Genomic DNA, 17,863 nt, shown 5'->3' with positions numbered 1-17,863 from the left:
TTGAGATCTAGTTTCTGGCTGATAGTCAACAGTGGAACAAGGAAGCAGCCTTCCTTCACCTTTAGGTGAAATAAACTTCAAAAAGGAATGTCTTCTTAGACCATCTCTGTGGTAAACAGCAACCTTTCACCAAGATCCTTATGTAGTTTCAGTAACTTTCCACCTTTAAAGTTCCTTGGTCTGTTGATTGCTTCCTGGTTCTTCAGCATAACAGCAAAGGGGCTGAGCTGGAGAATCCCGTTAAGGTCACATATTTGCAACACGTCCTTTGGCCTGTCTCACAAGGTTCTGGGCAACCTGCTGTCTTTACTAGGTCCAAGATCGAGCATAGAAGAGAACTGCTGCTAAAACTGGCAAGCAGGATCAAGCTTTGGGACTGTCCAGTGCTGGTATATAAATACCAGAAACCTGGCCTTCTGGCCTCGCCTGCTGCACTTCAGCCTGTTACACTTCTGGCTCCAGCAAGTCCTGCTTCAATTCCAGCAACAGACAGCAGGGAACCTGAGTTTTTCCCAGGGGTGTGTTTATGTTGGGGAAACCTTTCCAGAACATCCATGTGTAGAATCTGTTCCAACCTTCTGATGAATGTAGGGTCTGGGGTTGGGCCAATGGGTGCAGTGCTGAGAACACCAGAGGAAAACTGAGTGAGTAATGGTAGGGTTCTGAAGGAATCTTGTCCTAGGTCTGGAACTAGTGCTGAATGGGTGTGATCCACCTCCCTACTCCATGAGTGTTTACAAATATGGTTATAATAATGTCAACAATTCATTCAGATATTATTCTCACAAAACTGCCACATTTCCAATTAAAAATAAATGTTAAAAAATCTCCTGTTCTCTCTGTTTTGCTCCCACAAACAAGTCCTCTTCTAGGTCATACTAGTCCTAAAGGAGATCTGCACTGATTCCCATCATGCTCTTTTGAACATGCAGGTACATAACTGTGCAATTGCAATTGCAAAACAATGAAAGGGGATAAGAGTAATTGCCTCTGCCTCTTCACAGGGAGCAGGAACTGATTAATTAAGGGCCAGTTTGAGGATGGTGAGAGTGAACAGTAAGCAACTAATTAAAGTGGCAAAAGTTGAGAAGCAGAAGAGGCAAGGAGGAAAATCAAAGAGATAATAGGGAAGAATAAATAGCACTAGCCAGCCCACAGTAGTCAAGTTGGTGCTTTAATTGGGGGATACACTGGAATGCAATAGGTTGGCAATTATATTGTCTAGATTCTCTGTAAAAATTTAGTGAATTGTGCTTGTCCCAAACTAACACTTAGTGTGGAAGCAACCATAGCTATTTTACTGCTTTATGAATGGATTTGTCCTTCAAAAAGCTTTAGATAAACTGAAGAAATTCTGTACTGCACTTATAACTTCTTTGCTTCTTTGGGTCCAGGCACACTTATTATCTTTTATAACCCAGAAAAAAGGTGATATGCAGTCCAATCCAATGCATGTTGACTTCCATTAAACCCTCTGAGTTCACTAGTTCGAGAATACAGCCAAAATTCAAATCAAGTGTTGTATGATATGTTTGAAGAGTATATTTATCAGGCTGCAGTCCTGTAGCTATTGGTGCAATGCAGCTGAGCACTCAACTAGGAGTTAACAAAACAACACAAGATTAATTCTGAGCTGCTTATTTCTTTTCTGGTTAAAATGCTATTTCTATACTTGCTCTTTGGACTAATGTAACTACTCAAAGCACTAGTGCTTGACTGCTTATGGTTGTTTCAGAAATTCAGTGGGAGATAAAAGCACAGTTATCTCTAAAACTACATGACTGATCTTAATGAAATTTTCTAGGCGGTTAGTTCCTAGGCCTTTCAATTTCTCTTAATAACAGTTTTGTTTTTAAAATATGTAATCCTTTTTATTTGCTGTTTTACTCCATGTTGCCTTCATTGGTTGCTGGTTGTTCCTGTATTGAATTTTTATTGTTTTTAATTTTATAAACACATACACAGAGAGAGAGAGAGAGAGAGAGAGAGAGAGAGAGAGAGAGAGAGAGAGAGAGAGAGAGAGATGTAAAGTGGCACAACAGCAAAGCAACAAGGAGGCTGTCACGATGGGTTTTTCCTGAGGCTTGGGTGCATTCTCATGTCCTTTGTGATACCTGATGTCATGGCCAGCACACACCTAATGAGCCACTTCCGCCTCGAAAAGTTGCAGTATCACAGAGTCGTTTTATGTTCCTTTTAGTTGAGGGTCCTCCTGTGTGCTTGGTCTGCAATGTGCCCTTGTTCTTTAGCATTAAATCCTGGGCATGCCTGTGACCTGGCCATACCCATGCTGTACATATATTATACATATATTATGACAAGAGGGGAGTGAACGTGATAGAGAATGATCTACCACCCATAGTTCTGCCCTGTTTCTCTGGCAGCCTGTATGAGCTCTCTTAGAGCCAGAATCTTACAGCACAGGTGAGCAACAGTCCGAGGGCCAATTCCTCCCCCCTCAATTTTCTGCAGCCCAAACTCCCACCACCACAAAAAAGGTGGAGGGGTATAGAAAAGTCACAGCAACTGTGACAGAAGCTTAGAATGGATCAATTTAACTTGTTGTTGGTAAATTTCATAAGCAAATCATGACTTTTCAAAACTTCCCCCCCTCCCCGTTTAACAAAAGGACACAGCAAGGGGCAATGGAGGGCTACATTAGGGGTTGGGGGGACACATGTGGCCCGTGGCCCCTGTGTCACCCACCCCTCCTATTGAGATTATGTGTGCAGATGCAAAAAAAAAAAAAGAGTTGTATGAGATTTAGATTATTTGGCAAGGTAGTGCTGCTCTTGCAGGAAAATAGTATTTACCAACAACTTAGAGAGCAATATCTAATGAGTGGGAAAATGTGATTCACCCCCATGCAAGCAAATATCTTTATCATAATAGTAAACACTCTGTGGACACATACTGGAAGAATCTCATGAGCACAGACTGAATACTATTTGTGACATTACAGTGATTTGCTGCTCAACCTATAATAATAATAATAATAATAATAATAATAATAATAATAATAATAATCCTTTAAGGACTCGCGGACTGTACTACTCACATGTGGAGTATTCAGACACTGAATGAATAGCAGTGTTTCTTTAGCACTGCTTCATCATTTCAGGAAAGGGATTCTTTAGGATGGGCGTTCCATAGAAAGCGATGCTATGTAGATAAATATCTTCCACACTCCAGATGCACATTCCAGGGTGCATCTGGATACACTCCCAATTTATACCTGTGGTTCCTGATCCAGCAAATGACCCGCTGAAGTGTGCAGAATGATCTGCTTAGCTGGATATGGATGATACTGGTTTTGTAATATATGTTATTGAAAAATAACATTAGTTGAACATAGGGAGCAGTCAAGGATCCAGACAGTGGCAAATCCTGCAAAAGTGAATTGTATAACCATAGCCCATTCATCACTAGCCAGCTGAGGAAATTGGACTTCTTTCTCTTTTATGGTCACTAAATTATTCTCTTTAGCTACACAAAGACACATATGCGTGCGCGCACACACACACACACACACACACACACACACAAGCAAACACTGGTTTCTTTCCCCTTTACAGCCTAGTTAATCAAATGTAACTGAGCAAGCATCTGGCTATTCGTACCCACAGAGGAACCATTTTTATTTATTAAATTAAAGAATGAAGGGAAATGTCCTGTCCTCAGTAGCCATAACATTATTTTAGGTTAGCCCTGCAAAAGTTCTTAATAAGAATGAATTATTGATGTGGGTTTATCAACAGCAAAATGTTTAATTTTCATAAACTGGAAAAACAGGAATAGTTCCAAACTTTGATTTGGGATATGTTTGACTGAGCAAAATAAGAATATTTGATATATTTACCTCATCATGCATTGTTAATATGATCAGATATCAAATTAGGATTTGACTATATTTGATTTTAAGCCTTAATTTGGGTGCATATAATTCAGAGGCATTTTGTATATTTTTTTACTGAATAAAAATAAAATGTAAAGAATCAAATAGTTTTATCCTATCCATTTAAGGCAGCTCACAGACTTCTTGAGATCATAACAGCTAGGAACTGCCTTGCTGAATCAGACCAAGATCTGTTCACTACCAGGGCATGATGCAGATTAAAAACTAGTGGCTACATCAGAATAATTTAAAAAGCGCTACAAAGCAGTCTATAAGCATCTTTTGGAGTCAAACAGAAATCACAGCCATTGCACAGCCTCGCCCTCACTCCCTTTCTGCCTTCTTCCTTAGTGCTTTTACATGTGACTGGCACCATCACATTGATGCGAAGGCTGCTAACGGACCCCAGCCTCCGCCAGTTTGAGCCTAATCTACACCTACAGCCCTTTTGCAATGGAGGAAGGATGATTGCGAGGGTTCCCAGCTTCCACGATCGGCACTCACAGGGAACATGCCACCGATGTTTCCTGCAATTAAAGGAGAGCTGTTGAGGGAGAACATGTGCCCCTTTACGGTGGTTCCAAATATGGGCAGGACTAGGCAGACGGCTATGGGGCACATAATTTTTTTAAAAAAAATCTCCTGAGATATGCTAGGCTGACCATATGAAAAGGAGAACAGGGTTCCTGTATCTTTAACAGTTGCATAAAAAAGGCAATGTCAGCAGGTGTCATTCGTATGCATGCTGCACCTGTAGAAATTCCCTCTTAAGCGCAACACTTAAAGGTGCAGGAGCCCTGATCTCTTTTATATCTGGTCACTCTGGCAGAGCTCTTGCAGAAACCATGGGTTGTTTGTTTCTAACTGACCCCAGAATAGCTGTTTTTACAAGGATACTGTTGTTTTTATGCTTTTTATGTTTTTAAACTTTGTATATTTGTTTTTAACGTTTACTGTTTTTAACTTTTGTAAACTGCCCAGAGAGCTTCGGCTTTGGGGCGGTATATAAATGCAATAAATAAATTAATAGCTGTGATGAAGAGGGAATTTCACCAGGTGCTGTATGCATACAAATGACAGCTGTTGAAATTGCCTTTTCTATACAACTGTTAAAGATACAGGAGCCCTGTCCTCTTTTTCATGTGGTCACTCTAGATCTGCGCACCAGCGCAGACATGCAGCAACACAAGGGGGGATAGGTACTGTGTCAAAAAAGCGCTCCTGTGCAGAGATATGCATGTGTTTTTTTAAAAAAACACCTTGGCGATGAAACATGCCCATGCACCTCACAGCTGATTGGCTGTTTGCCAGGTCCTTGCACCAAACAGCAACAGCTTCATTAAGTGTGTGGCACACCAGCAGTGGACTTTGGGATTGTAGCGAGAGAGCAGAAAAAACATTAAAAAAGCAGTCAGTGATATTCCTGAATAACTGAGGGGTCGACCCAAGATCACAGCGGGACCAGCTGTGTGTCATATGGCCTGGTAGGGACGACTTTGATAATATTCTGGAATAAACGGCTGGTGTAGACAATGCAACTTTGACAATTCCTCAGACTGATTGCTACAAGTCCTATACTATTCATACAGGATCTGTTGGTGGGTGGTGGAGGTGGGCTCGATCATTCCTGTTTTGTTCTCAGGATGCAGCTAATGAAGGATTGTCTCCTCCCATATATACCAGCCTGGCCCCTAAGATCATCTTCAAAGGTGCTTCTCTCCAGCAAATGAGGTGAGGTGGGTGGCTACTAACAGGGCCTTTTCAGTGGTGGTTACTGAATGCTCCCCCAGAGAGGTTCACCTGTCACCTACACATCATGGTCTTTTCAGCACCAAGTGAAGGCCTTTTTATTTTCCCAGGCTTTTTAGTTCTTCAGCTTTGTTTTTAAATGTACTATTGGTTTGCATGACACACTGGATTCACCATGGTTTATTTAACCCACGATGAGCAATGGCACGTGCTGGCAGCCATTTTGAATATGCAACCCCCAGCACATCATGTGAACCTGGCCAAACAACCCTTGCATAATTCTCAGTTTATGTAGGATTAGACAAGGGTTGTTTAACCCTTACATAACCCCCAATGGCCAGGTTTGCACAGCACATTGCATGCAACCCCATCAGGAGTTGCATATTCAAAATGGCAGCCAGCACATACTGTGGGTCATCATAGGTTAAATAACCAATAGTGAGTCTGCATGTTATGTGAACTGGGCCAATGTGTTTTTAGATTTTTACACTACTGCTAGATTTTACTCGGATTTTTAATTTGGTTTTATGCTGATTAAAACTTTTATATTTTATCATGTTGCATTTTGAGGTTTTAAATTTGTGAGCTACCCAGAGAGAGTTGGCCAGAGGATGGTATAGAAATGTAGTAAATATATAAATAATGTCATTGAGAAAGCTGAATATAAGCTGGGGGCACCCTTATTTTAAAAGTTTGTAGTGCTGGTTCAATTTTATTTGGAAGTCACAGTCTCTGTTCTTTAAAAAGAAAAGGTAAAAAGGGAGAGGGGAGAAATCTCACCATTAATCCCAAATGCAAGGGGCGAGGCTGAAGTTAATTAAGGATGAAAGACAGATGCCCTGCACATGCTCAGAAACTAATTTCTGTGGTATTTCTTCACATGAACCATTGCTAGTGCCCTGGTGATGAAAAATGAATTCAAAGACATCATCCTAGTGAACTCTGGCTCAAATTAAGCTATGTAGTTGCCAGCTCCCACAGGAAATCAGAGTTGCATTTTGGTTTAGTTTTTTTAAAAAACACCTACCCATAAACATTACCTAGAGATTATTTTCAAATCATAAGTGTTTATTTTTCCTTTGGTTATTATTATTATTATTTATTTATATAGCACCATCAATGTACATGGTGCTGTACAGAGTAAAACAGTAAATAGCAAGACTCTGCCGCATAGGCTTACAATCTAATAAAATCATAGTAAAACAATGAGAATTGACAATCTACAGTAATTCAAAGGCAGTAGAGTATAATGCTTTCTTGATTCTGTTTGGTGAAGAGCTCTGTGTAATCTAGAAGCCTTCATGGAAGATAAGGTAACACTTCATTTACTTTATAGCTGTTAATTCTCTGCAAGCAACAAGAAAAGGGATTGCACTAACATTTGATATAAAGAACATGCCATCTAGTGGAGAAACACCAGGAGAACGGTCAAATCTACTTTGCCAAATTGAAGTATGTGATATGGTCACATGACCAGAGTGCTGGTGGAATGTACTCAGCTTTAGTCAGTCTGATCAAATCTGCCTAAAATACACAACACTTTTCTCAGATTCACATTTTCTTTCATATCCCCCATTTTAGCATGCCATTTCTTCATTGTTAGCGGCTAGGCACTGCCACCAACCTTCTGTGGCAGTGGGATATTTTCTTTTTAAACAAAACTAATGACCACCAGTAGCACATCCAGTTTATAAATTTATATAAATTTGTTAATCTGTGTTTCTTCACTGAGGTTTGGCCTGCTCCTGATTGATTCTGGTTCAGCTTACAAGTGGTATTGTAGTATATTCTTATTTGTGACTGAAGCTGGAGTTTTATAGAGAAATGTTTAACATTTTAAAATATGCTACATATACATCTATAAATTTAATTTAAAATTTTTAAAATCTATAAAATTATAAGCTGGTGGTCATTGCTTTGCTTTGAAGTGCTGTATCATGCACATTGCATTGCCTGCATGTTGGGTATTTCTTTAAATACTGGACATAGTTTACCAACCAGTTTTCAATTTCTAGAAAAAACAGAGGCATTAGGGCAAGGATGAGAAACATAGAATCATAGAATAGCAGAGTTGGAAGGGGCCTACAAGGCCATCGAGTCCAACCCCCTGCTCAATGCAGGAATCCACCCTAAAGCATCCCTGACAGATGGTTGTCCAGCTGCCTCTTGAAGGCCTCTAGAGTGGGAGAGGCCACAACCTCCCTAGGTAACTGATTCCATTCAAACTGTGGCAAGTTCTTGGTGGTATGGGGATACCAAGTCATCTTGTCTGCCTCCTGAGGAATCTGTATAACGAACAAGTAGCAACGGTAAGAACAGACCACGGAACAACGGACTGGTTTAAGATTGGGAAAGGAGTATGGCAGGGTTGTATACTCTCACCTTATCTATTTAACTTGTATGCAAAACACATCATGCGACGTGCTGGGCTTGACGAATCCAAGGCTGGAGTTAAAATTGCAGGAAGAAACATTAACAACCTCAGATATGCAGATGACACCACTTTGATGGCTGAAAGCGAGGAGGAGCTGAGGAGCCTTATGACAAAGGTGAAAGAAGAAAGTGCAAAAGCCGGGTTGCAGTTAAACCTCAAAAAAACCAAGATTATGGCAACTAGCTTGATTGATAACTGGCAAATAGAGGGAGAAAACGTGGAGGCAGTGACAGACTTTGTATTTCTGGGCGCAAAGATTACTGCAGACGCTGACTGCAGCCAGGAAATCAGAAGACGTTTACTTCTTGGGAGGAGAGCAATGACAAATCTTGATAAAATAGTTAAGAGCAGAGACACCACACTGACAACAAAGGTCTGCATAGTTAAAGCAATGGTATTCCCCGTAGTAACCTATGGCTGTGAGAGCTGGACCATAAGGAAGGCTGAGCGAAGGAAGATAGATGCTTTTGAACTGTGGTGTTGGAGGAAAATTCTGAGAGTGCCGTGGACTGCAAGATCAAACCAGTCCATACTCCAGGAAATAAAGCCAGACTGCTCACTTGAGGGAATGGTATTAAAGGCAAAACTGAAGTACTTTGGCCACATAATGAGAAGACAGGACACCCTGGAGAAGAGGCTGATGTTAGGGAAAGGGGAAGGCAAAAGGAAGAGGGCAAGATGGATGGATGATATTCTGGAGGTGACAGACTTGACCTTGGGGAAGCTGGGGGTGGCGACAGCCGACAGAAAGCTCTGGCGTAGGCTGGTCCATGAAGTCACGAAGGGTCGGAAACGACTGAACGAATAAACAATAAAACTGCTCTAACAGTCAGGAAGGTCATGTAGCGTGTTGGACCTATTTTCGGAATAGGATTGAGAACCTCGGATAGCTCTTTTTGGAGTTCTGACTGAAACCCAAAGCAGAGTCTCAGCCCCACTGAAATGGGGACTGTGGGAAATGCGTTCTCGGGACGAAGCTTGACATAGAATTAAATAAACTCTGTAGAATTAACTATGCTAAGCACACTAACCACGGTGGCTTCACGTTTTGATACTCGTTTAATTTGCCATGTCTCCAAACTGGGGAAAACTGCACCAGCTGAATTCCTGCCTGTCGAGCCGTTCTTAAAGTCACAGGAGCTCTGCTTCCGCCGGTTTTAAGCAGCCGGGCTTCTTTTTTTCTTCTTCTTTTTTGTTCAGGGAATCACGGCGCGGTTTCTCGTGCGCGGCACCTTCGCACGGCGGAACCTTGCTGCTTCCGGCTACGGAATCCAGGGGACATGGTTTTTTTTTTGCGTGACCGCGGAAGTGCTGAAGGAACGGCCTGTCTCTATGCCTAATGAGGTGAAACGGTGGACGGGGCTCGTCATGGCCGGCATTCGAGCGCTGCGGAAAAGCAAGACGCTACGCTATGGAATCCCGATGATGGTGAGTGACGGCAGCGGGACGGCGAGGCGTTTGGAGGGAGGGGCTTAGATGGCCATGGCGTTCGCTGGTTGTAGCGCCAGGGGGCGGTATTGACGTGACAGGCGGCGCGAGGGCAGCCCCCCTGCGCTCTGCTCTGAGAGGGCGCGTAAGGAACCGGGTTTGGGGGCCGGCGGGCGGGCGGGCGGGAATGACGTTAAAATAACGGCTCTTCCACCCCCACCCCTGCGCCGCCTTCGCGTTCTCCGCGCGCCTTCAGCCCGCCTGACGGGGAAGTGGAGATTCTATGACCTGAAGGGAAAACTGGGGTGGGTGGCTGGGGGTGGGGTCACCTTTTTATTCTTAGGATTGTATAAGATGTACTATATAGTATGACATATGTAATTTAAAACAGGTTGTAATGTTTTTTGAAAGGGCTGTTCGGTGTTGGTGTTGTTTTAAATGATGTGTCGTCATACGATATTTGTTTTGGATTTTTTTAAAAAAATAATCTTCCTTTTTCTTTAATAATGGATTTCTGTATTGTGTTTGTAAATCGCTTTGAGACTGCTTTTTGCAATGGGAAGTGACATAAATGTAATAAATAGTAATGCTGATATATCCCCCCGCCATGTATATTTTAAACTTTGTAAGGCCGCCTTGAGGCCCAGCATTGGGCAAAAGGCGGGATACAAATAAATATAATAATAATAATAATAATAATATAGCCACTGTTGTCAGCCTCTCTGAAAAAGGAGTATAACCTGAAATGAGAGATGGAGTGAGAGAGCTTTCCCCAACCTGGTGTCCTCCAAATGTATTGAACTACATTCCCAGCTTCCCCCAACTAGCAAATTGTATTTATTTATTTATTTATTTATTTCATAGAATAGCAGAGTTGGAAGGGGCCTACAAGGCCATCGAGTCCAACCCCCTGCTCAATGCAGGAATCCACTCTAAAGCATCCCTGACAGATGGTTGTCCAGCTGCCTCTTGAAGACCTCTAGTGTGGGAGAGCCCACAACCTCCCTAGGTAACTGATTCCATTGTCGCACTGCTCTAACAGGAAGTTTTTCCTGATGTCCAGCTGGAATCTGGCTTCCTTTAACTTGAGCCCGCTATTCTGTGTCCTGCACTCTGGGAGGATCGAGAAGAGATCCTGGCCCTCCTCTGTGTGACAACCTTTTAAGTATTTGAAGAGTGCTATCATGTCTCCCCTCAATCTTCTCTTCTCCAGGCTAAACATGCCCAGTTCTTTCAGTCTCTCTTCATAGGGCTTTGTTTCCAGACCCCGGATCATCCTGGTTGCCCTCCTCTGAACACGCTCCAGCTTGTCTGCCTCCTTGAATTGTGGAGCCCAGAACTGGACGCAATACTCTAGATGAGGCCTAACCAGGGCCGAATAGAGAGGAACCAGTACCTCACGTGATTTGGAAGCTATACTTCTATTAATGCAGCCCAAAATAGCATTTGCCTTTCTTGCAGCCATATCGCACTGTTGGCTCATATTCAGCTTGCAATCTACAACAATTCCAAGATCCTTCTCGTTTGTAGTATTGCTGAGCCAAGTATCCCCCATCTTGTAACTGTGCCTTTGGTTTCTATTTCCTAAATGTAGAACTTGGCATTTATCCCGATTACATTTCATCCTGTTTTTTTCAGCCCAGCACTCCAGCCTATCAAGATCACTTTGAAGTTTGTTTCTGTCTTCCAGGGTATTAGCTATCCCACCCAATTTTGTGTCATCTGCAAATTTGATCAGCGTTCCCTGCACCTCCTCGTCCAAATCATTAATAAAAATGTTGAAGAGCACTGGGCCCAGGACTGAGCCCTGCAGCACCCCACTCGTTGCCTCTCCCCAGTTTGAGAAGGTTCCATTGATAAGTACTCTTTGAGTCTGATTCTGTAGCCAACTGTGAATCCACCTAATAGTTGTTCCATCTAGTCCACTTTTAGCTAGTTTGTTAATCAGAATGTCATGTGGTACTTTGTCAAAAGCTTTGCTGAAGTCAAGATATATGACATCCACAGTGTTCCCACGGTCCACAAGGGAGGTTACCTTATCAAAAAATGAGATCAAATTTGTCTGACAGGACTTGTTTTTGACAAATCCATGTTGTCTTCTAGTGATCACCACATTGATTTCAAGGTGTTTACAGATTGACTTCTTTATAATCTGCTCCAGAATTTTCCCAGGGATGGATGTCAGACTGACTGGTCTGTAGTTCCCAGGTTCTTCCTTTTTGCCCTTTTTGAAGATAGGGACAACGTTAGCCCTCCTCCAGTCGTCCCACCTTTTGCCCAATACTGGGCCTCAAGGCGGCCTTACAAAATTTTAAAAATATACATTTTAAAACCTAGGAAAAGAAATGTACAAAACGCCCCACATTTTTTTTTAAATTACAACATGCATCTGAAGGGTACTGGGTTGACAAAGGCTGGGCTAGATCAATGCACAATGCTGACTTTCCAAACAATGAGTGAAATCCAACCATGTGAGGAGCAGGAGGAGCTAGAGATGTGAAAGTTCGGGGACGGGGGTGGGGAACACACCCACCCGGTTATGCTTCCAGACAAGGCTCCTTCTGCTACCAGTAAATAGACTGCTGTTACATCTTTTCTTAATGGATTTTCAGTGGTAAGAGAAAAGACAGATGTGGTGGGAAAACACGGGAGAGCAATAAATTGCAGATTTTATGGGGGTCGTCTGGATCCCCATAAAATTCCGGGAAGGAGGCAGGATGATGCTGTAAATAATGTCTTTTCTGGAAGCATTCTGGATCTTTTCCCAGGCTGTCTCAAATCTTGGAGGAACACAATTCCTCTATTTCTGTAGTGCCCTGTCCCTAATTTCCTGACACTGGATAAATCCAGCCAAGTATGGACAATTGGTAACCAGGTGAAAGCATTGGAATGTCACTGATCTGTGGTTAGGAACATAAGAAGGTGGCTTATATTGGGTCAGACCACTGGTCCATTTTGCCAAGTATTATTGACACTGAGCAGCAGTGACTCTCCAGGGTTTCAGGAAGCAGTTTCTCCAATCCTATTTGGAGATATACTGGGGATCGATCCTGGGACCTTCTGCATGTAAAACATACACTCTACCACTGAACTAGCTCTCCTTCTTGTTTCTATGTCTGGCCTTCTTAGGTGTTGTTTTGGCTATTGCCCTCATGCCCTCCTCCGAAGCTTCCCAGATACTACTGGCTGACCATGGTTAGAATCCTTGATTAGATCTGCCTATGGATTAATACAGCAAAGTTCTTTGTTATAACTGGAAAAAGAAATGCCAGTGTGCACTTTGGGCAGCCTTGTAAATAAGCCCACAAAAGTTACTAGCCTGCAAAAAAAGAAACGGAAAGCAGTACAATTAGGCTACTGTGAGACTGGCCAGGGCTGGCCCACCAATGAAGCAGGATGAGGTGCCTACATGAGGCAGTGGAACCAGAGGAGTGGCAAATTGCGCCTCTCCCCCACACCAGTCAGAAGAGCTCATCATAGCTGCTCTCCTGCTGCGGCATTGCCCGCAGTAAGAAAGCGGCTGGCTCTCTGTCGCTGTGGGGTTCCAGATTGAGATCTTGTACGTGTCCCATGAGATAGCAGCCATTCCTCATGATATCTCATGAGAGCCCCAGTGCAGCAGCAAAGGTAAAGGGGGTGGGGGGATGGGCATGTGTGCACAGTAGCAGGAGGGAAGGAGGGGTGTGTGGTGATGGTGTGAATTCTGCTTCAGGCCTGAGACTGGAAGCCTCTGTTTCTGTGCTAGCTGAGGAGAAAGAAAAGCCCCATCTTTTGTGGTCCACCTGGAAATTCAGGCATCTAGCCTCTTGGCTGGCAACTGGGGAAAAATGCTTTCCGCCAAGTGGACTGGTGGAGGGAGGAAGTACTCTGTTCCTCCCCTGCTAAGTGGGTTGTCAGAGGAGGATCTGTTGCTCCTCTGCAACCCCTTGCATTCATCTTCATGGAATACCTGGTCAACTATTATGCCAATTAGGTTACTTCAGTTGCTAAATGAGCTTGAGAATTTATAGCTACCATTCTCTTAGCTGTTAACAGCTGATGCTTGTTTCCCTATAGACGTTTCCTCTGGATAAATCCTCTTTCTAGTGCTTCATTTCAGTAATTTACTCTTTAAACAGTACTGCACAACTGAGTACAGCCCAACGGCTATGTATTGCTGTGTGCTGGCGCCTTGGTAACCTACTTGAGTTTGTTGCTTGGACTGCAAAAGCTGTCGAGCATCTTGAAGGACATAATATATAGCTGATGGGCTACAGAACACTTAGCTTGGTGGCCTTTGAATTTCACTGATTTGTTTTTTGCTGACATGAATTTGTTTGCTTGTGGGAGTGGATTTCCCTTCTTTGACAGTTTTTGTGTCATTCGTTTCAGGATTCTGGTCATTTTCAATTTTTAATGGTACGTGCTTCTGCAGACACTAAACAGACAGCAAATGTGACTTTGTATAGAATGTAGCATTTTGTGTGAATTCCTGTTTTCTATACTATTATTTTCTCTCTCTCCAAGATCTGTTTACACTGAGGAGATTTTTCTTTTTTCGTTTTCAATAATGTGTATGATGGCTTAGTGAAGCAAGTAGCACAGAATTCTTCTGAGCTGTTAAAAGCACACACAGCAAACACAATAACAGCATAAGAATTGATATAATAAAGCATTTGCACTGGGCAACCTAATGCAATAAAACTCAATATAGGGAAGTGGTGGCACATTGTAAAACCTGTTTGATTCCCCCTCCCCCCGAGAAAAACATATGCTATTGTGTGTTCTATATGTGAAATATTTTCAGAAAAGAATGAATTGTAGAATGCTCTGTAGAATTCTCGTAGTGGCACCTTTGTTAAATGGATTCATGCTTATTTCTTTACCCAGTAGGCAGGCATAATACAAGAAGAGTGATTTAATGTATTGGGGTTCTCAGTTTTCAGGTGTTCCCAAATGGAGGCAAGTCTGCACAACTGGAGGTTAAGCATCCATGGGTTCTGCCGTTAGCCAGGGGACCAAGTGCCACTGTAAAGGTGAATCCCCTGTCTCCTAGGAAAAACATCACCATGGTAATGGGAAGACCGTCCTGGCACCGTCCTGTGGTCAGAGAATGAGCAGATTCAGGGAGCTTCCACCCTCTTGCCAGAAAGAACACTCTGCTCCAACTGACAGTTGCACATTTGGGCCCATCCACTGGCCAGGGGACCAAGGGCTGCTGGGTTATGTGTGTTTTATTGAAACTTATTATAAACTGCCTTTGGGATCATTTGTCTGAAAGGTGGGATATGCTTCTTCTAAATAAATAAATAAATAAATAAATAAATAAATTCAGATGCAGTCCTATGCATGTTTAGACAGAAAAAAAGACCTATAGCTCCCAGCATGCCCCAGCCAGCCAACATGAGGGGAGTTGTAGGGCATTTTTCTGTTTAAACATGCGACGGATTGCCCCCTTAGTGAAGTTGATTCTGGTGAAAGGCTAGCAGACCTTGTTGTCAAATGTCGAAACTGTATAAGCTTTTCCTATGGATCTCCTTTGGCTATCTGCTGATTATTTTGAAGAATTTTAAGATATTCAGTTATATTGGTCGTAATTAAATGTATGAGCATAAATCTTTCTCCTGTGATCAGCTTTGTTGGTGCAACTGAGAATCTTTTGTGCTTCAGTAAAACTGACAGGTATCTCATCAGTTTCTTGGAAAACTTTGGTCCAATAGCAGTAGGGAGGGAAAAGGTTTAGTAGTAGCTTCCCAATTATCTTTAAAGCAAAACAAAACAAATTAAGGGATAGGAGACTACTGTTTTGATAATAGTAATTTGCCTTTGGTGTTGTGATCATATATAAGTCTGATAAAACTGATCTTCAACCCCACCCCATCTCAACTGCATCATCATCCTTGTGTTGTTTTAGAAACTTGTTTGTACTGCCCAACTAATAGGTGGCTTTGGGCTTTCTCTGAATCAGGCTTTACATATGATTTGTCAAAATGGATATGGCTAGTGTGTCACAAAGGGCATTATCCTATTGTGCCCATGTGCCCTTTGCCCAATGGGAATTTTGTGGTTCTGCAAACAACCCCAAACAGACAGAAACACTCGTTTCCAGAGTGGGGCAGGCCAGTGGAGTTCCCAAAAGGGAGCTTTGCTGATCTGTCCCTATCTGGCAACTAATGTTTCTACTTGTTTCTGGGGTTACTTTTAGAACTGCAAAAAAACCAGAATTGCCCTGTATTTTTAATCTGAGGACTTGTTCCCATTTGGATCTGGTTTTTAGTAACTAGGGGTGACCTTATAGAGCAGTAGTCTTCAGCTTTTAACTTTGGCCGGTAATCTTATTCTTTGTATGCCATTCTTTCTCTTACTGTCATTCTCGTCTTAACCACCACCCCTCCAAAGTTACCAAATGGTGAGTTTGCCACTGGTATGACCAAGTTGTGGATCATAACTTACAATTTGAAGCCTTGTAAGGGAAATGTAGTTTCAGTATCTGCTAGTTGTCTTTTAGTTATTTTAAAAGGATTTTTTAAATTATTGTAATTATACTTCAGGATTAGGAAGACAACAAATGTGAATAGATAACAAAATAAGCCTTCAGACCAGAGATGAAATTGGATTATGAGGGATGTGAGTTATTAGTCAGCTATGGTCGCGTTAGTGGATGATCTCCGCATGAGTATTGACAGGGAGAGTGTGTCCCTGCTGGTACTTTTGGACCTTTCAGCGGCTTTCGATACCATCGACCATGGTATCCTTCTGGAACACCTGATGGGTTTGGGAATCGGGGGCACTGTATTCCAGTGGTTCCGGTCCTACCTCTCAGGTAAATTCCAGATGGTGATGCTTGGGGATAGTTGCTCCTCAAAAAAGGAGCTGTTGTATGGCATACCACAAGGTGCCATCCTATCCCCAATGCTGTTTAACATCTACATGAAACCGCTGGGAGAGATCATTCGGAGGCATGGGGCGGGGTGCTATCAGTATGCTGATGACCCAAATATATTTCTCTATGCCTTCAATAACAGCATCAGCTAAGGAGAGTGTGTCTCCTCTGAATGAATGCTTGGTGGCGGTAATGGGCTGGATGGGGCAAAACAAACTGAAGCTGAATCCAGACAAAACAGAGGTGCTTGCTGTCAAGGGCTCTGACCTAGGTTTGGAGGTGTGTCAACCAGTTCTGGATGGGGCTACACTCCCCCTGAAAAACTGAGTTCGCAGTTTGGGGGTGCTCCTGGATCCATCGCTCCAAATGACAGCCCAGATAGACGCAATGGCCAGGAGTACCTACTATCAGCTTCAGCTGATACGCCAGCTGCGCCCTTTCTTAGAGTCAGGAGACCTAAAGACGGTTGTGCACGCACTGGTAACCTCAAGGCTTGACTTCTGCAATGTGCTGTACATAGGGCTACCATTGTACCTAGTTTGGAAACTTCAACTAGTTCAAAATATGGCAGCCAGGTTGGTCACCAGTACATCTAGGGGTGAGCATATATTACCCCAACATTAAAATCACTCCACTGGCTGCCAGCTAGTTTCCAGGCAAAGTACAAAGTGTTGGTCATTACCTTTAAAGCCCTAAATGGTTTGGGTCCAGGTTACCTGAGGGATCGCCTTCTCCCATACAGTCCGCCCCGCACACTCAGGTCCTCTGGGGAGAACTTACTTCAGTGAGCCAAGACTAGGCTGACATCAGTTTCCTAGAGGACTTTTTCTTCTGTCGCCCCCGGATTGTGGAATGGCCTGCCGGAAGAGATTCGTAAAATTAACTCTCTCTCTGATTTTAAGGCAGCTTTGAAGACTAGCCTTTTCCAGCAGGCTTACCCAGATCAATGTAAAATCAAGGATTTTTAAGATGTGTTGATTCCTGTACTAATGTTCCCCGCCTCAATCCAAAGGGAGAGGTGGGTAAGAAATTATTATTATTATTATTATTATTATTATTATTATTATTATTATTATAATAATAAACCAACACAGTGAAATGAACTAGACACAGTAGTTCTTTGATGGATTTTGCCAATCAGGTTTTCTCCAACTATGAACTTGACAGTATGTGTTATATCAGTGCCTAGCATAAGCCAACACAAACCTAGGAGAGTGATATAAGCTGGCATTAAACACTGTTTAACAGCTTGTGTGCTCCAGGGTGTAACATCCTGCAGCATCAGGATGGTAACATCTGTCCGGATGTTGGGATGGACTCTTGTGACCTCATGGATATTTCTTACATGTCTTGCAAGAGGTTGTGCTGCTTGCATAGATTTTCACATTTCATTGCTACTTACTTCTCTATATTGTTCCCAAGCTGATTTCAAAGGACAGAGAGCGCTACTTCTTTCCTTTTTGCAACCCATATTAGAAGTGCACCTGGCTCTCAA

At 42.7% G+C, this 17,863-nt stretch overlaps 1 protein-coding gene across 1 annotated transcript in view; it reads left to right on the top strand.

The window, feature by feature from the left end:
- The first annotated feature begins 9,380 nt into the window (after nucleotides 1-9,380).
- LOC134392872 (cytochrome c oxidase assembly protein COX16 homolog, mitochondrial) overlaps nucleotides 9,381-17,863 on the top strand; it is a 52,096-nt gene continuing 43,613 nt past the window's right edge. The window contains exon 1 of the mRNA XM_063117596.1: nucleotides 9,381-9,506. Coding sequence (XP_062973666.1) covers nucleotides 9,411-9,506 — 96 coding nt within the window. The 5' untranslated portion in view covers nucleotides 9,381-9,410. The remainder of the gene's footprint in view (nucleotides 9,507-17,863) is intronic.

The sequence above is a fragment of the Elgaria multicarinata genome, chromosome 2 (genome assembly GCF_023053635.1).
Source record: "Elgaria multicarinata webbii isolate HBS135686 ecotype San Diego chromosome 2, rElgMul1.1.pri, whole genome shotgun sequence".
In the NCBI taxonomy this organism is placed as follows: domain Eukaryota; kingdom Metazoa; phylum Chordata; class Lepidosauria; order Squamata; family Anguidae; genus Elgaria; species Elgaria multicarinata.
The sequence above is the reverse complement of the archived record's forward strand: the minus strand, read 5'-3'. Positions and strand labels throughout refer to the sequence as shown.